The sequence below is a fragment of the Pseudophryne corroboree genome, chromosome 3 (genome assembly GCF_028390025.1).
Source record: "Pseudophryne corroboree isolate aPseCor3 chromosome 3, aPseCor3.hap2, whole genome shotgun sequence".
NCBI lineage: Eukaryota > Metazoa > Chordata > Amphibia > Anura > Myobatrachidae > Pseudophryne > Pseudophryne corroboree.
Genome location: NC_086446.1, coordinates 309,450,573 through 309,470,306, shown reverse-complemented (window position 1 = coordinate 309,470,306; position 19,734 = coordinate 309,450,573). Strand labels below are relative to the sequence as shown.

Below are 19,734 nucleotides of genomic sequence, written 5' to 3'. Positions count from 1 at the left end.
ATTAGTTTCAATGGTGGGAACTTTGCGGTTAGCGGTGAGGACACCCGCAGTCAGCTGACAGTACTCACAGGGGGTCTCTGCATTCGGGGAAAGGGGTCCCATGTGTAAACATGGGACCCCTTTCAGTCCGTCTGGTTCGGGTATGCGTTTTTTTGTTTTGCCAAGTACGTGGATTACAATAAAAGAACCTGTCAAAGTCGAAAAATATCGTAGTTCACAATGCCTTGTACTAACCCCAATGCACATGCCCGCTGCTCGTGCATTCAGTCTGCCGTGTGTGCACATGTCCGTAAATTGCGTAAACTCGCTCCGGCGATTACGCGCGTGATATGCGTATTTACGGTAGAGTTTGTGAGCTTGTAGCGGGCGACTCGTTTATAGCATAGTTAACTCATATAGTGTGTTTTGTAGATAATATTTCCCTTAGCAATGTCAGCAAGAATGTTTAGTTTAAATGGTTTGTGGACATGGGGATTCCTCTTTGCATGATATGAAGGGTCAGACAAAGGTTGAAAGGTGGTGTTTAGTATCCAGCTGTAGAGTATTTTAATAGTAACATTTCAGTGTTGGTTAGGAAGAGATTGTTCGCTGCTGCGTATAGTTACGCACAAAAGTATGTTTGGAGCATTAAATGTATTTGCTGATAATTACACATGCAGGGGGGAATCCAGAGGATACCTCCCACCTGGGCAGTTGGAGAAGGACACAGCCCACCTGTTTAAACCCACCTATGACCTTTACTATAATGTGGAGACACATTCCTGTGTCCAATGAACAATGAGATTGTAGGGACCATTGTATTGTGAATGTATGCTGTAAATATAAGGACCACCATTGCTGGGACACTCACTCACTCTCTGCAAGGTTTTCACACTGAAGGCTAGAGGCCTGGTCCAGGAGCGCTTGCGAATCATTTCCATGTGTGTAAGTTCACTGTAGCCATTTCTTCCCTTTGTGTATGCCATTCATTCTCATTCTGTGTACTTGTGTTTGCGATCGTTCGCTATTGTTTATATTTGTGTTATGTTATTCTGTTTAGTTATTTATGTTAGGTTTGTAGTGTATAAGCTGTAACTGTTTTTCCCCTTTTTACGTACTAAAAATCTTCTAAGAAGGTGTTGGAACCTTACCAAGTGTTGTGTGTTTCACCATTTATTACTAAGGGTTTCTGAGCATCTCAATCGCTCAAACAGCTTGCTTAATAACAAGGTTAACTAGTGTTACATCATTGCAGTATCTCAGTACTAAGGTTTACAGTACAGGTTGAGTATCCCTTATCCAAAATGCTTGGGACCAGAGGTATTTTGGATATGGGATTTTTCCGTATTTTGGAATAATTGCATACCATAATGAGATATTATGGTGATGGGACCTAAATCTTAGCACAGAATGTATTTATGTTTCATATACACCTTATACAAACAGCCTGAAGGTCATTTCAACCAATATTTTTTATAACTTTGTGCATTAAACAAAGTGTATCTACAGTCACACAATTCATTTATGTTTCATATACACCTTATATACACAGTCTGAAGGTCATTTAATACGATATTATTAATAACTTTGTGTATTAAACAAAGTTTGTGTACATTGAGCCATCAAAAAACAAAGGTTTCACTATCTCAGTCTCACTCAAAAAAGTCCGTATTTCGGAATATTCCGTATTTCGGAATATATGGATATGGGATACTCAACCTGTATAAGCATATTCTGTATTTAAGGTTTAAAAGGTTATTAACTGTGTGTACGCTCGCTGTGTGTATTCCGTACACCCAGCGCAGCGTGTGTACGTAACTTGCGTACCACGTGCAAGGTCTTTGTACGCAAATAGCGTACGAAGTGCGTAGCACGTGCACGTGGTTTAGCGGCCATTACGGCTTCACGGTATTAGTAAATAGCTTATGTTAAAAGGTAAATATTTGACTCTATCAAACCGGACACTGGATCAGGTGAGTATAATTTAATTTTCAGGTACCCCGGACGTCGACATTGGAGACGTGGCCAGAATCGGCGTGTCAACATAGGTAAGTATGTGTGTCAGCATGTATGTAATAAAGTTTTACTTTCACGGTGTCTGTGTCCTGTTTTTATTTGGGTATTTTTTTTTGCAGTAGAACTACAGGTACCAGCGGGCCCGTTTTACCCCCGCATGCTGGTACTTGTGGTTCTCCAAGTACCAGTTTGCGGGGGGGGGGGGGGGGGGGGGGGGGGGGCTTGCTGGGACTTGTAGTTCTACTGCAAAAAACAATATTCTTTCATTTCACAAGAGGCTATCAGCCTCCCATCCGCAGCCCATGGATGGGGGGGACAGCCTCGGGCTTCACCCCTGGCCCTTGGGTGGCTGGTGGGGGGGGACCCCTTGATTGAAGGGGTCCCCACTCCTCCAGGGTACCCCGGCCAGGGGTGACTAGTTGGGGTTTTAATGGCACAGCCGCAGGGACCGATATCAAAGTGTCCCCCGGCTGTGGCATTATCTCCCCAGCTAGTGGAGCCCGGTGCTGGTTCCAAAAATACGGGGGACCCCTACGCTTTTTGTCCCCCGTATTTTTGGCACCAAGACCGGACGCAGAGCCCAGTGCTGGTTGTTAAAATACGGGGGATCCCCTGTCATTTTTTCCCCGTATTTTTACAACCAGGACCGGCTCAAAGAGCCCGAGACTGGTTATGCTTAGGAGGGGGGACCCCACGCATTTTTTTTCCTGATTTTTAACCCATTCCATAAAAAAATAATAATAATATTTTACAAAATATATAAAAAATACTTCTGCCTCCTAAATAGACAAACCAAGTACATAATCCCTTCTAATATAAATAGATATGCTATTACCAATAAAAAAAAAACACACAAAAAAACATGTTTTTAATTTTTTTTATTAGATTCCGCCAGCAAAGTGAGGCGGATTGAAAATGACGAATTTACTGTCTAAAAGCACTGTTGTCGAATTTACAATCTTCAATTGAATATACTTTTGTCGAAAAGCCGCATTTGTACCATTGCAGAAATGTCGAATTTGTCAAATGTCGAATTTCAAAAAGTCGAATTTGAAAAGCCCGTTTTTTTGACTAAAAGTACTGACTTGCATTGTCGATTTTTTTTTTTTTTGGCGAAAATGTCCCGTTTTTCGACATTTTCGGGAATTCGACCGCAATTGCATATACCCCCTAGTCTGGGCACACACAAGCCATTCGCATATGCACAATGACTAGATAGTCTTTCTCTGATTCCATTGTCCCTGTGATTTGTTTAATTGAGTCAATAAGTGATTTTTTTAATTAAAAAAAGTTGCTAAAAAAAATCCTTTATCGTTATTGAAGTAAGGAGTCAGAAAGAAGAGAGTGGGGTATAGTTGAGCAGCTGCTTCATAAAGATAAGTGACATCATAAAACACAATTCTTAAAAACTGCAGCATTAGAATACTGTTTTATTGTCATTGAAAACTTTGAAATCTCTCTCTTTGCAGATGGACCCGGTGCAGAAAGCTGTTATAAATCATACCTTTGGTGGGCCATCTCCTCCAAAGAGGAAACCTTTTATATCTTGCAATATCTGTCATCTCAGGTTCAACTCCCTGGTAAGATTTTTTTTGTGTGCTTCTTCTCCAAAGCAGAGCTTTATTTGATTTGTGTGCCTCCTGTGAAACCAGAGGCATATTACTGATAGTATGATACCCTGTTCTACATTGCCTAAGGAGCTTCAGTATGTGGACAGAACTTGACCAGGGAGCATTCAATCGAACACCGTAGCATACCTCCCAACTTTCTTTAAAACGAAAATTGGACTTTTGCTCAGAAAGTGAGCATGGCCCAAGGGGAAGTGCTGTACCTATGAGCAAGTGTGCGATCGCATGTGTACGCCGAGCTGCAAAAATCCAGTGTGTTACTCCTACAGTGCGATGAGAACAGGCTGATCGGGACCGGAGCTGACGTCACATACCCTCCCTGAAAACGCTTGGGAACGCCTGCGTTTTTCCGGACACTCCCAGTAAATGGTCAGTTACCCCCCACAAATGGCCTCTTCCTGTCAATCACCTTGCGAACGCCCGTGCGATTAGAATTCCAAGAATTTTCGCACCATCCTGTCGCTGGCCGGCGATGCCCTTTGTTGTTTTCCGATGCACGTGCACAGTCAATTGCTGATCGTCGCTGTGCAAAAATGCAAAGCAGAAATCAGGTCTGAACCACCCCCTAACACATGAAGCAATCATGTTCTGATATCACACAAACCCAATTGGGGCACCAGGACCAGCAACAATGGAGTAGCTGCATGAAGTAGAATAACCAAGAAGATGCTTGCTGGGGACAGAGTGCAAACTCCACTAGGGTTTATTCCTTGTTGTTCTGAGGGCTCTGAGATAAGAGTAATTTCTTTTTTTTGTTACAGGGTAGCTTGGAATATATTTGCAATTACTGTGCGTTGCTTTAGCCTCCAATCCACTGGTAGCTATAAGAATATTTTCATTAGAAGTAAATTGATGCATCCTCAGAACAATGGCTCTAGGGCAATGTCCAAGTTGTGGTATTAATGTTCGGTGTTCATGGTCTATTTGCAGCACATTTTTTTTTTGTCTAATGATATTTAATTTTGCTATTATTTTATTTTTACTTGATAATATGAAAATAGTCTGATTCATCTGTGACGTATGCAGTTTTATTAAGCGCATACGTAAAATATCAGTCAAACGAGTATGTTCCAGTTGTGCAGGGACGGATGATTCATCTGTGGATGACGAGGGGCATCCTATAATTCTGATGTACTTGGATTGCCTGGACTGAGATATACTGGCATGAATGGAATGCCCAGCAGAAAATCAAGTTAGCAGGCGACATCCATATGCAGACGTAAAACCATAATCATTGGCTGAACAGGAATTCATAACTCCCCCGCTCCTTGTAATTTAGGGGTCTATTTTAATATAAGGCTTCTCCCTATTTAAGAAAGCCCTGTTAAAGAATCCCCATGCCAGCAATTGATACCAGGATCCCGTTACCAGATACTGCTGGCTACAGCTTTCCTATGGTTTGCGTACTGAAGAATGTTCCTCTTTTCACTATCATCTCCAGATGGCAATTGCAAGGGCATGGCAATAATTAAATAAAGCACTTTTTGTGAAACTAATTACATATTATTTTTTTTATTATTAATTATATTTGTATTCTTTTTATTGCAAAAGTGACACTGGAAGTCCAAGTCCACTGTGCATACTTTGGGCATACGTATGCGTGTGACTGCCCATGTTTCAATGCCAAGGTAGCTTACTATTACCAGGGACACCTTTTGGGGTACCTGGAAGGGCACCTTCTTAAGATGCGCCCAGCTATCAGCTTCCTGCTCCCAGTGTCCTCTTCTGTTAAGGCATGACATCACATGTGCTGGGGGAAGGTGTGGGGAGGGCCATCCAAGGGTACATTAGTGCCTTATCACGCCACTGTACACTCCTGTGCCTGCAAGTACCTAAAGGTCACACATGTACATTTGCTTCCACACTGGCTTTCAAAGCAGAAAGTTCAGCCTTTACTAGCCGTCTGCTGGCATCACCAGGGAACTGAGTATTGCTCAGCTGCCCTAGGGAAGTTTTATTAGTAAATTGCAGTGATATTAATGCAATAAGTAGCCATAAAAAAAATCTTTACTATTGATTATGATATTTTTATCTATAGCCATTTTGCACAGCACCTAAATAACTTGTATTTGGTCCTGCAAGTGTATTACTCAATAGTTCATCCGGTTATCGGGCGGAATGACCAAATTGGTCTAATTGAAGCCCATACATATTACTTATAATGGACACATCTCACATATAATGGATACAATAGATCAGGCAGCTACATGGTTTAATTTGCAAAAAATAACTCCATTTCTCTGACGTCCTAGTGGATGCTGGGGACTCCGTCAGGACCATGGGGAATAGCGGCTCCGCAGGAGACAGGGCACAAAAGTAAAAGCTTTAGGATCAAGTGGTGTGCACTGGCTCCTCCCCCTATGACCCTCCTCCAAGCCTCAGTTAGATTTTTGTGCCCGGCCGAGAAGGGTGCAATCTAGGTGGCTCTCCTAAAGAGCTGCTTAGAGTAAAAGTTTTGTTAGGTTTTTTATTTTCAGTGAGTCCTGCTGGCAACAGGCTCACTGCATCGAGGGACTTAGGGGAGAGAAGTGAACTCACCTGCGTGCAGGATGGATTGGCTTCTTAGGCTACTGGACACCATTAGCTCCAGAGGGAGTCGGAACACAGGTCTCACCCTGGGGTTCGTCCCGGAGCCGCGCCGCCGACCCCCTTGCAGATGCCGAAAAGTGAAGAGGTCCAGAAACCGGCGGCAGAAGACTTTTCAGTCTTCATAAGGTAGCGCACAGCACTGCAGCTGTGCGCCATTGTTGTCAGCACACTTCATAGCAGCGGTCACTGAGGGTGCAGGGCGCTGGGGGGGGCGCCCTGGGCAGCAATGATAGTACCTTATTCTGGCTAAAAATACATCACATATAGCCCCTGGGGGCTATATGGATGTATTTAACCCCTGCCAGGTCTCAGAAAAACGGGAGAAGAAGCCCACCGAAAAGGGGGCGGGGCCTATTCTCCTCAGCACACAGCGCCATTTTCCCTCACAGAAATGCTGGTGGGAAGGCTCCCAGGCTCTCCCCTGCACTGCACTACAGAAACAGGGTTAAAACAGAGAGGGGGGGCACTTATTTGGCGATATGACTATATATATTAAAATGCTATAAGGGAAAAACACTTATATAAAGGTTGTCCCTGTATAATTATAGCGTTTTTGGTGTGTGCTGGCAAACTCTCCCTCTGTCTCCCCAAAGGGCTAGTGGGGTCCTGTCCTCTATCAGAGCATTCCCTGTGTGTGTGCTGTGTGTCGGTACGTGTGTGTCGACATGTATGAGGACGATGTTGGTGAGGAGGCGGAGCAATTGCCTGTAATGGTGATGTCACTCTCTAGGGAGTCGACACCGGAATGGATGGCTTATTTAAGGAATTACGTGATAATGTCAACACGCTGCAAGGTCGGTTGACGACATGAGACGGCCGGCAAACCAATTAGTACCTGTCCAGGCGTCTCAAACACCGTCAGGGGCGTTAAAACGTCCTTTTACCTCAGTCGGTCGACACAGACACGGACACTGACTCCAGTGTCGACGGTGAAGAAACAAACGTATTTTCCTTTAGGGCCACACGTTACTTGTTAAGGGCAATGAAGGAGGTGTTACATATTTCTGATACTACAAGTACCACAAAAAAGGGTATTATGTGGAGTGTGAAAAAACTACCTGTAGTTTTTCCTGAATCAGATAAATTAAATGAAGTGTGTGATGATGCGTGGGTTTCCCCCGATAGAAAATTATTGGCGGTATACCCTTTCCCGCCAGAAGTTAGGGCGCGTTGGGAAACACCCCTTAGGGTGGATAAGGCGCTCACACGCTTATCAAAACAAGTGGCGGTACCGTCTCCAGATAGGGCCGCCCTCAAGGAGCCAGCTGATAGGAGGCTGGAAAATATCCTAAAAAGTATATACACACATACTGGTGTTATACTGCGACCAGCGATCGCCTCAGCCTGGATGTGCAGCGCTGGGGTGGCTTGGTCGGATTCCCTGACTGAAAATATTGATACCCTTGACAGGGACAGTATTTTATTGACTATAGAGCATTTAAAGGATGCATTTCTATATATGCGAGATGCACAGAGGGATATTTGCACTCTGGCATCAAGAGTAAGTGCGATGTCCATATCTGCCAGAAGTTGTTTATGGACACGACAGTGGTCAGGTGATGCAGATTCCAAACGGCACATGGAAGTATTGCCGTATAAAGGAGAAAAAGACAACGTCTTTTCAGCCTCAGTCCTTTCGTCCCCATAAGGGCAAGCGGGCAAAAGGCCAGTCATATCTGCCATGGGATAGAGGAAAGGGAAGAAGACTGCAGCAGGCAGCCCATTCCCAGAAACAGAAGCCCTCCACCGCTTCTGCCAAGTCCTCAGCATGACGCTGGGGCCGTACAAGCGGACTCAGGTGCGGTGGGGGGGGGTCGTCTCAAGAGTTTCAGCACGCAGTGGGCTCACTCGCAAGTGGACCCCTGGATCCTACAAGTAGTATCCCAGGGGTACAGATTGGAAATTCGAGACGTCTCCCCCTCGCAGGTTCCTGAAGTCTGCTTTACCAACGTCTCCCTCCGACAGGGAGGCAGTAGTGGAAACAATTCACAAGCTGTATTCCCAGCAGGTGATAATCAAAGTACCCCTCCTACAACAAGGAAAGGGGTATTATTCCACACTATATTGTGGTACTGAAGCCAGACGGCTCGGTGAGACCTATTCTAAATCTGAAATAGTTGAACACTTACATACAAAGGTTCAAATCAAGATGGAGTCACTCAGAGCAGTGATAGCGAACCAGGAAGAAGGGGACTATATGGTGTCCCGGGACATCAGGGATGCTTACCTCCATGTCCCAATTTGCCCTTCTCACCAAGGGTACCTCAGGTTCGTGGTACAGAACTGTCACTATCAGTTTCAGACGCTGCCGGTTGGATTGTCCACGGCACCCCGGGTCCTTACCAAGGTAATGGCCGAAATGATGATTCTTCTTCAAAGAAAATGGACGATCTCCTGATAGGGGCAAGGTCCAGAGAACAGTTGGAGGTCGGAGTAGCACTATCTCAAGTAGTTCTACGACAGCACGGGTGGATTCTAAATATTCCAAAACCGCAGCTGTTTCCGACGACACGTCTGCTGTTCCTAGGGATGATTCTGGACACAGTCCAGAAAAAGGTGTTTCTCCCGGAGAAGAAAGCCAGGGAGTTATCCGAGCTAGTCAGGAACCTCCTAAAACCAGGAAAAGTGTCAGTGCATCATTGCACAAGGGTCCTGGGAAAAATGGTGGCTTCTTACGAAGCGATTCCATTCGGTAGATTTCACGCAAGAACTTTTCAGTGGGATCTGCTGGAAAAATGGTCCGGATCGCATCTTCAGATGCATCAGCGGATAACCCTGTCTCCAAGGACAAGGGTATTTCTTCTGCGGTGGCTGCAGAGTGCTCATCTACTAAAGGGCCGCAGACTCGGCATTCAGGACTGGGTCCTGGTGACCACGGATGCCAGCCTGAGAGGCTGGGGAGCAGTCACACAGGGAAAAAATTTCCAGGGAGTGTGATCAAGTCTGGAGACTTCTCTCCACATAAATATACTGGAGCTAAAGGCAATTTACAATGTTCTAAGCTTAGCAAGACCTCTGCTTCAAGGTCAGCCGGTATTGATCCAGTGGGACAACATCACGGCAGTCGCCCACGTAAACAGACAGGGCGGCACAAGAAGCAGGAGGGCAATGGCAGAAACTGCAAGGATTCTTCGCTGGGCGAAAAATCATGTGATAGCACTGTCAGCAGTGTTCATTCCGGGAGTGGACAACTGGGAAGCAGACTTCCTCAGCAGGCACGACCTCCACCCGGGAGAGTGGGGACTTCATCGGGAAGTATTCCACATGATTGTGAACCGTTGGGAAAGACCAAAGGTGGACATGATGGCGTCCCGCCTGAACAAAAAACTGGACAGGTATTGCGCCAGGTCAAGAGACCCTCAAGCAATATCTGTGGACGTTCTGGTAACACCGTGGGTGTACCAGTCGGTGTATGTGTTCCCTCCTCTGCTTCTCATAACCAAGGTACTGAGAATTATAAGACGTAGAGGAGTAAGAACTATACTCGTGGCTCCGGATTGGCCAAGAAGGACGTGGCACCCGGAACTTCAAGAAATGCTCACAGAGGACTCATGGCCTCTGCCGCTAAGAAGGGACTTGCTTCAGCAAGTACCAGGTCTGTTCCAAGACTTACCGCGGCTGCGTTTGACGGCATGGCGGTGGAACGCCAGATCCTAAGGGAAAAAGGCATTCCGGAAGAGGTCATTCCTACCCTGGTCAAAGCCAGGAAGGAGGTGACCGCAAAACATTATCACCACATGTGGCGAAAATATGTTGCGTGGTGTGAGGCCAGGAAGGCCCCACGAAGAAATTTCAACTCGGTCGATTCCTGCATTTCCTGCAAACAGGAGTGTCTATGGGCCTCAAATTGGGGTCCATTAAGGTTCAAATTTCGGCCCTGTAAATTTTCTTCCAGAAAGAATTGGCTTCAGTTCCTGAAGTCCAGAAGTTTGTCAAGGGAGTATTGCATATACAACCCCCTTTTTGTGCCTCCAGTGGCACTGTGGGATCTCAACGTAGTTCTGGGATTCCTCAAATCACATTTTAAACCGCTCAAATCTGTGGATTTGAAATATCTCACATGGAAAGTGACCATGCTGTTGGCCCTGGCCTCGGCCAGGCGAGTGTCAGAATTGGCGGCTTTGTCTCACAAAAGCCATATCTGATTGTCCATTCGGACAGGGCAGAACTGCGGACTCGTCCCCAGTTTCTTCCTAAGGTGGTGTCAGCGTTTCACCTGAACCAGCTTATTGTGGTACCTGCGGCTACTAGGGACTTGGAGGACTCCAAGTTGCTAGATGTTGTCAGGGCCCTGAAAATATAGGTTTCCAGGACGGCTGGAGTCAGGAAAACTGACTCGCTGTTATCCTGTATGCACCCAACAAACTGGGTGCTCTTGCTTCTAAGCAGACGATTGCTCGTTGGATTTGTAGCACATTTCAACTTGCACATTCTGTGGCAGGCCTGCCACAGCCTAAATCTGTCAAGGCCCATTCCACAAGGAAGGTGGGCTCATCCTGGGCGGCTGCCCGAGGGGTCTCGGCATTACAACTCTGCCGAGCAGCTACGTGGTCGGGGGAGAACACGTTTGTAAAATTCTACAAATTTGATACCCTGGCTAAAGAGGACCTGGAGTTCTCTCATTCGGTGCTGCAGAGTCATCTGCACTCTCCCGCCCGTTTGGGAGCTTTGGTATAATCCCCATGGTCCTGACGGAGTCCCCAGCATCCACTAGGACGTCAGAGAAAATAAGATTTTACTTACCGATAAATCTATTTCTCGTAGTCCGTAGTGGATGCTGGGCGCCCATCCCAAGTGCGGATTGTCTGCAATACTTGTACATAGTTATTGTTACAAAAATCGGGTTATTATTGTTGTGAGCCATCTTTTCAGAGGCTCCGCTGTTATCATGCTGTTAACTGGGTTCAGATCACAGGTTGTACAGTGTGATTGGTGTGGCTGGTAGGAGTCTTACCCGGGATTCAAAATCCTTCCTTATTGTGTACGCTCGTCCGGGCACAGTATCCTAACTGAGGCTTGGAGGAGGGTCATTGGGGGAGGAGCCAGTGCACACCACCTGATCCTAAAGCTTTTACTTTTGTGCCCTGTCTCCTGCGGAGCCGCTATTCCCCATGGTCCTGACGGAGTCCCCAGCATCCACTACGGACTACGAGAAATAGATTTATCGGTAAGTAAAATCTTATTTTCTTTCATCTTCTTAATCATATACAGTAAACATGGTTCCAAACTGAGCCTTTTAGGGATTTACTTGCAGAATGAAGTCACTTCTGCAGCATCAGATTCGCCATGTTCGGTGCTGTGCTCAGTGCCATGGTTGGCGGCAGTTTCCTCCTGTCCCAGTATGAACACTTGCACCCCGTGGTCTCCAATCAACATGCTGATTTGATGTGTGTCTGCAGGCTATCTCTCCCACAGAGAAGAGCTCTGTCTTTTCTTCCCTGTGGCATGTACTCCTGCTCGGTACCATTGTTATAAGTTGGAAAAGAAACAGCCAGCTCTGAAGGTTAAAAGCAAAAGAGAGAACGGTTCCAAACAGAATAGCAGGATGTCGCCTACTGTATCTTGCTTAGTAAAGTGGAGGCACTTCATACATACTGTATATGAAGAATAAATGTGGCACTACAATATGTAGAGGTTTTGTTTTATTCATTTAAATATAGAGTGAAAATCCTTTTTGCTGAGTTAGGGACTCATGTCTCATCAGTCAGGATCCGGTCAGGATGCCGGCAGTCGGACTACTGATGCCGGAATCCTGACAAAGCTCAGAATACCGTCACCAGGATCCCGACATTGATCGCAATGCCAGCACCGGAATCCCGACTGCTAGCATCCTGAAGGTAAGTATCCTGAGGCTGCTTAGGGTTAGGCCACGGCGGTGGGGGTGGGATGGGGGTTATGAGTTAGGTTTAGGCCATGGGGAGAGGGTTAGTGTTAGGCTGGGGGGAAGGAGGGTTACGGTCAGGCACCACTGGCAGGGTTAGGCTGTGGCAGTGAGAGGGTCAGTTTTAGGCAGGGCAGCCATCAGGGGAGGACTGTGGGGACTGGAATCCCGGGCCCTAATAGAGAGGGGGCCCACCCCTGGCTCCTACAGCCAATACCTGGAGAGCTGCACAGGCAATGTAACAACAGCGGGCTGATGTGCAGGGAGGACTTAAAACAAGCCTTCCCTGTGCATCAGCTCTGTGAATCGTTCCTGCAGGTCAGCAATGTAACATCACATTGGGGTGGAGCAGTGTGGCAGAATTTCTTTTTTTTTTGGTGGGGGAGCCCTGTCTATTTTGTCAGTCCCGGACCCCACAGTTTCTGATGGCAGCCCTGGTTTTAGGCTGCGGGGAGTTAGGATTAGGCATCACAGGGAGGGTTAGGCTGCAGGGGAAGGGGTGGGGGGGTTAGGGTCAGACTGCGAGGAGGGAGGGTTAGGGAGGTAAGAGGTTAGGCTTAGTATAGTTACCTAGTAGGTGTCAGGATCCTTCATGTCGGAATGCTGCTGTCTGTATTCTAACTGCCGCTTCCCAAGCGCTGGGATCCCGATACCATCAGTCTGTGGTGGAGATGTACTAAGCCTTGCCATGTTACAGGACGTGTTTGAAAAATGGCAGGAGCTGATTGGTTGGTAGTTTATCTTCCTCCACTTTATCACTCTCCAAGGCTTAGTCCTATGTACTGTAATGCTGTGGCATTCATCTTTGCCTATTAGCAGTAGCAGAGTTGACAACTGCCCCAAAGTAATACCTCTTTTCCACTGCCGCTAAAATCCGGGTTATTGCCACGATAACCTGGTGACAGCTCAGTGGAAAAGGGTTAACCTGGGTCAAGTGACCAGGGAATCCAACCTGGGATGCGGGGTTGGTCATGGTTTGCAGTGCAGTGTAAATGGGTAAGCCGAGTTGATGCGACCCGGGACTTATTTAAAGCATAAAAAGAGCCAGTCCTTGGAGATTATCTCATCTCCAAGTGCCGACACTGCACATATGAGCAGTGATGTCACCAACCTCGACAATAAGCAAGGTCCTGCTGCTGGCAGTCTGAAAGGGGTCTCAGCCAGGTTGCACCTAGGTTGGACCTGTATACAAAATCCCAGGTGTGACCGGGCATATTCATCTGAAAGGGGTAGGGTCAGACCCAAGCTTCAAAGATTTGTCCCTGGAAACTGTATATTTAGATATATGGTTAGTTATCAACAGTGACCAAATGCAGAACACAATCTATCATATCCATATAGAGTATATATATAAAGCATCTTGTACGTTTGCAGTGTTTTGTATGGAAACTGTTTAAATGCAATGTAGCGCACTGCTCAGATCCCCTTTATAATGATTGCAAAAGAAAAGAAAATCTACATGTAAATTTTCTCACTTGCTAACATGACTTTGATGAATTGACCCTATTATCGCAATAGGCTGTCCTGTGCGGGCAGAAATAGCTAACATTACAAGAAATAAATGTTATATTCAGTAGCCCCCAAATAGTTTGATTAATTTATCAATGCATAAAACCAAACAGTCTATAAGTAACTATGATGCCAGATACATATTGGAGCTATTTTTACATACTTAACATGAGTTCTTAAAGCCTTATAAATGCTCTGTGACGCTGACAGTGAAAAATAAAATGTAATCATTGTATGTTTCTTGTAGTAATCAAGAACATTAATGCTTGCCAAAATATAATGGAGCTCTGTGGGGATGCTATCTATTTACCTTGCCCCTGCAGTAACCATCATTACTGTATGTATTGCTGACAAATGCTGCAATTTACCATGCAATGACCAGCAAATAATACCCTCCAACGGTACTGTTTTTAAACAGTCTGTACTTGCAAGCGAAGCTATACCGATTTATACCGGTTGCTGGACAATCCCTATAGCAGCGCTGTGGGGACAAACTCCCGCCGCGCTGGTGTACTGAAAGGTAGTTCAGTCCTCTGTGTGGCTGTAGCAGCCCAGTCTCACACACTCTTTACCCTAGGTCATGCCCCCTTTACCTGTGGCTGCAAGCCCTTGAATCAAGTGTACCTTTTTTTAAAAATGAGAAATGTTGGGGGTATGGCAAAGCGCTCCACAGCCAGGGCCATCTTAATGTGTAGACACACTGGTCAGCTGCCCAGGGCCCCAGAATTATAGGGGCCTCCAAGCAGGGGTGGGTGGTAGCCACACAATCATAGTGGAGAGGCAGCATTCTCTCCCTGCTTCCCAGCCTGCAGCCAGACAGTGAATGGCTATTTTATATATATATATATATATATATATATACGGATTGGTGAAAGGCTGGAACTATCCACAAATCAGAGTGCTGACAGCTAATCACTATATGGAAGCATGTGGATAGATGGCGCAGGACCGCTGAAGGGACATATTATAATTTTTTTTATTGGTTCTATAGGGGCCCCAGTGCATGGCTTTTCCCAGGGCCTTCAATGCTGTTAAGACTGCCTTGTCCTCAGTGAGGGATTTCTCCCAGTCCCAGGTACTGGTGAAGGGTTATAATGCTAATATGAATGCATGTACATTGACTCGGAGGGAAATCAGTGAAGACCCCCTGACTTTGCTGGTCCTCGTTGCTGGGTATACAGTAGCTAACTGCTTGCTTGTTTGTTTGTTTGTTTGTTTGTTTGTTTGTTTGTTTTTTAAATCGGTTTATTGAGTTTTTCAAATTTTTTCACTACAAAAGAGAAGAGAAAACAAACACAGCAAGAACAGCAACAGTGTACAGGGCATAAATTGTCAAAGATGCTTGCAAAGGGAAACATCAGTAGTAATGAGCATGAATGAGTCATCACAGTAATTCAGAACATCATAATGCTTGTCACAAAAAAGATTGGTATCACAGTAACATAATCGCACCATAAAGAATAGAAACAACACAGTTTGAGCAATATGCCCAGAATCCAAAAAAAAACAAAACAGAAACCTCTCATCGATCCAAAACATGAACCCATGTATTGAAACAACGAAAGAAATGTGTAAATCGACAGAAAAGAGTACAGTACAGTTCAAGTGATCTGGTGATGCAAAAACCAAGAGGTGGTGTTGTACACCTGCAAAATCTTGGTTTGAGTATTTTGGTCTAGAGTCTCAATATAGACGCCCCATTTATCATAAAATTGCTTAACCCCAGCTTCCGTAGCCGGAAGTACAGCTTGCCTATCAAAATACATTGTCTGTAATAACATAGCTTTAACAGCTTCCAAAAAAGGGGATGCCGGAGACGTCCGGGTACAGAGTATCACTTTTTTTGCCACTGTGACTATAACCGCAAGCAGAGGGAAATAAGTCTTGGAGACCGTGCCCATGTCCCATTCCGAAAAGTTAGCGCATAGCATGGCTAAAGGGTTACAACGTAGGCGAAGCTGCAAAATGGAATTAATAAAGCGCATAAGTTTCTCCCAAAATTTGCGAATCTTGGGGAAAGACCAAAAAATATGGAAAACTGTCGCGTTCGGGCATCTACATTTGAGACAGGAGCTAGATTCATCAGCAACCATGTGCCTCCTGCGGGCTTAGGATATGTAGGCACGGTGAATAGTTTTAAAGTGAACTTCCTGTAACCAGGAGCAGCACAGATGCTTTAAAGCAGGGCTGGCCAAACCGGTCCTCGAGATCTACCAACAGTTCATGTTTTCCAGGCCTCCTGGAGACCTGTAGAATTGTCAGTTAGGAATTAATGCAGCACATCTTAATTAGTAATGACTACACATGTGCACTAGCTAGGTGGGCTGGAAAATGTGAACTGTTGGTAGATCTCGAGGACTGGTTTTGCCAGCTCTGTTTTAAAGTATTATCATAAAAACGAAGGATGTGCTGTGGAGTGGAAATGGAGGGAATATCAGAGTGCCACATGGAGACAGTGCAGGAGCATAACTTATCTCTAGACAGTACCAATAAATCAGAACAAATATGTTTAGTCTTGTACGGATGTAATATTATCAGAGACAGCAACTAATGTATAGGGTCTTGGTCAACAGGGGAAGGCAACTGGGACATGCTGGTGCGTGCGAAGTGCGCAGCTTGCAGATACATAAAGAACTGGGAATGGGGCATTTGGGCTTTGTCCTGCAAAACCTTGAAAGTCAAAATAATACCTCCAGGGTCAAACACATCCTTAATTTTGGAGATACTCTTTTCGCTCCAGAGCCAAAAAAGCCTGTTGTCAAGCCCTGGGGGGAAAGAAGGGTTACCACAAAAAGGGGCGTAGTGCGACACCAAAAATGGTCTCGAGAACTGAGAGCATATCGAGCTCCAAGTTATATAAACATCATGAAAAAGTATATTGTGAAAAGTATGAGATGGAATATCCTTCCGGGGGTGTGAAGGAGGGCCGCCGGTAGGTAAGGAGTAAACATGGCTGGTTCAGATGGAGCATGGGTATAAGTCTCACGCGACAGGAGCCAGTCACTAATTTACCGAAAGAAGACAGCTTTGGTGAATACGGCAATATCGGGTAAACCCGCCCCACTCTCACCTCTAGGAAGTTGTAGTTTAGAAACCGCAACCCGGGAGCGGCCACCATGCCACACAAATTTAGTAAACAAACGGGTACAAAGAGCAATGTCAGGTTTAGAAAGGGATATGGGGAGCATTTGCATGGGATAGGAAAGCTTAGGAAATTACACAATTTTTATTAAAGCTATGCGGCCAGACAAAGAGAGGGGCAAGAGTTTCCAATTCGTCAGTAAATGGGAAATCTGGGAGATGACCTGAGAGAAATTTATATTATATAACAGGGAGAGGGAAGAAGGAATGTGGATACCTAGATATTTAAACTGCTGAGAGGAAATACGGAACTGAGAATAGGCGGTGTGTTGTAAAAGGGAAGAATCATGAGGACCTAGTATCATGAGGGCATAAGTTCAGACTTGTGTATATTTATTTTATACCCTGCAAAGGAACCAAAATCAGCTAGTAATTGTAAGATAGCAGGGAGGGAAGAACGGGGATCGGAGACGAACAACAACATGTCATCCACAAATAATGAAAGTTTGAGTTCAGCCGTACTGACATGTATCCCCCTGAAGCTCTGCAAGGCTCTCAAGGCTATGGCAAGAGGTTCTAAAGCTAGCACAAATAAATGGGTGACATGGGACATCCCTGTTGCAAGCCACGTTGTACAGTAAAGGGGGATGAGAGGAACCCATTGCTAGAAACGGGTCAGCAGGAGAGGAATACAGAGCCTGCAGGGTGGACACAAACCGAGAGGGGAAGCCAAACTTATCCAGGGTGTGCAAAAGATGATCCCAAGTGACCAAGTCAAACGCCTTCTCGGCATCCATTGAAATTATAGCTTTAGGGCAAGAATCAGGATGAGAGGCAGATGACTGAATCACTGAGATGACCTTATGAATATTAATTACAGAATGGTGCCCCCATATGAAGCCGGTCTGGTCGGGATCTATAAGGGAAGGCAAAACTATTTTTAACCGTTCAGACATCATTTTCATAAACAACTTATAGTCAACATCTAATAGCGATATTGGTTTATAAGAAGCCGGATCCGCAGGATCACGACCAAGTTTGGGAAAAACCTTAATAATAGCCGAATGAAAATAACTAGGAGCAGTGTTATCCAATAGAATGACATTGAAAACCGAAAGCAACGAGGGGATAATTTCCACCTCAAGGAGCTTGTAAAACTCACCTGAGAACCCATCAGGGCCAGGAGATTTCACAGGTTTTAATTTTTTTATAGCCTGATGGAGTTCTTCAGCAGAAATCGGGGAAATAAGTTGGGTTTGTTGATCAGGGGACAAAAAGGGTAAGGCAGTAGTAGACCAAAATTCCTCTTTGATGGAGGGGTCAATATTCGGGTGGGAATAAAGTGCATCATAAAAAGAGCCCACCAGATCCACAATATCTTTACCCTTCTGAAGGCGGGTACCATGTTTGTTTTTCAAGAAGGGGATAGAAGAGGGAGTATCATGAGTATGAAGTAAATTGGACAAGAGTCTCCCTGATTTATTCCCTGGCTTATAGAACAAAGACCGTTTCTTAAAATCATGTCTGGATGCTAACTGGTCTAAGACCCCCTCAAAATGACACTTCGCTCTTTGATGGGTCCCTCTAGTAAGAACAGAAGGATGAGATTTAAAATTTTGAAAGGCCTGAGTTAGGTCAGACTGAGCCTGCTGGTATAAATTTTCAGAATCTCTTTTATGTTTAGAAACATATGCTATAATATTCCCACGCAGCACGGATTTAGCCGACTGCCAAAACAACTGCGGCTTATCAACGCGCAACACGTTGTTGTCTGCAAAGTCTTGCCACCCAGCTATCCAGAGGCAGAACTCTGGGAGGCAATGGAGTCATCTGCCGCCGGGCTCCTGCTCTGAAAGGGGGCTCTTCTCCTCCCATTCTGTGACACCATTGAAATAAGTTAATTGATGGCTGCCGCTATCTTTTCACTATATGAAGTTACTTCTCTGACAATTACACATAACTTCATATAGTTACAATTCTCATGCTTCCTGTACTGGAGCAAATAGCTCCATCAGTAAAGTGTCTGCTGTCAGTGGGTTCTAATCCTGGGTATGACTGCTAAGAAATGTGTGATTAAAAATAAAGACAATGAAATGTATATAAACTATATATATAGTAAATGAAAAAAAATTCAGAACACTCCACACACAAACACACACACACATATACACTGATAATGCCGTTTTATATGCAGGAGTGAAAGCTATACCTTAAACACACCTTAAATACACTTTACCATGGAGCCGCTGCGGCCGCTGTACTTAATACACACTCTACGTACTTTGTATGCTATTAGCGTACAAAGTCCCGTGCTGTGTACGGACTTAGCGTACAAACGCCGCGCTGACGGTACAAAGTACACACAGCGCGTAAACACCCAATGAACACACGTTATACAGCAATGTGATGCGTTACTAATACACTTTAAACCTTATGCAGCAATGCAGTGTGATGTTATTACACTTTAAACCTTATGCAGCAATGCAGTGTGATGCTATTACACTTTAAACCTTATGCAGCAATGCAGTGTGATGCTATTACACTTTAAACCTTAGCAGGGAAAGGAAGACACGACACCAGTCTGTGGCTAAACCACTGGGTTCCGACACCACAGCGTATTATTGCTGAAAGGGGGTTACAATATAAACAATACAATACAACACAACAGAATAATAGCTACAGTCAATGTTACATACGTGAGTGGATTCGCCGCGCTACCCAGTCTGGTCCTCCGTCATCTGATAGATAACGTTGTGAGTCTTGTGTCTGACCAGGCCTGCTGCAGGCTCTCTTTATACAAGCAGGCTCTCTTTATACAATTCATCCAAAACTTAACACAATGGATACTGTAATCTCTTTGTCCATTGGACACAGGGATGCACATTTACAGTACAGGAGAGGTCATAGGTCGGTTTGAATAGGTAGGCGATGTCTTTCCCAACTGCTCTTGTGGGTGGTCTCCTCTGGATTCCCGCCGCATACATAATGTACAGTAAATACAGTTTATATCTATATTCTGCTCCTGCACATAACTATGGCCCTCATTCCGAG

General features: G+C 45.1%; 1 protein-coding gene across 3 annotated transcripts in view; it reads left to right on the top strand.

The window, feature by feature from the left end:
• Positions 1–19,734, top strand: part of ZNF385C (zinc finger protein 385C) — a 563,435-nt gene that overhangs the window by 476,533 nt on the left and 67,168 nt on the right. For all 3 annotated transcript variants that reach the window (XM_063959413.1, XM_063959415.1, XM_063959414.1), the window contains exon 4: positions 3,465–3,575. In XM_063959413.1, the coding sequence (XP_063815483.1) occupies positions 3,465–3,575 (111 nt within the window). The remainder of the gene's footprint in view (positions 1–3,464; positions 3,576–19,734) is intronic.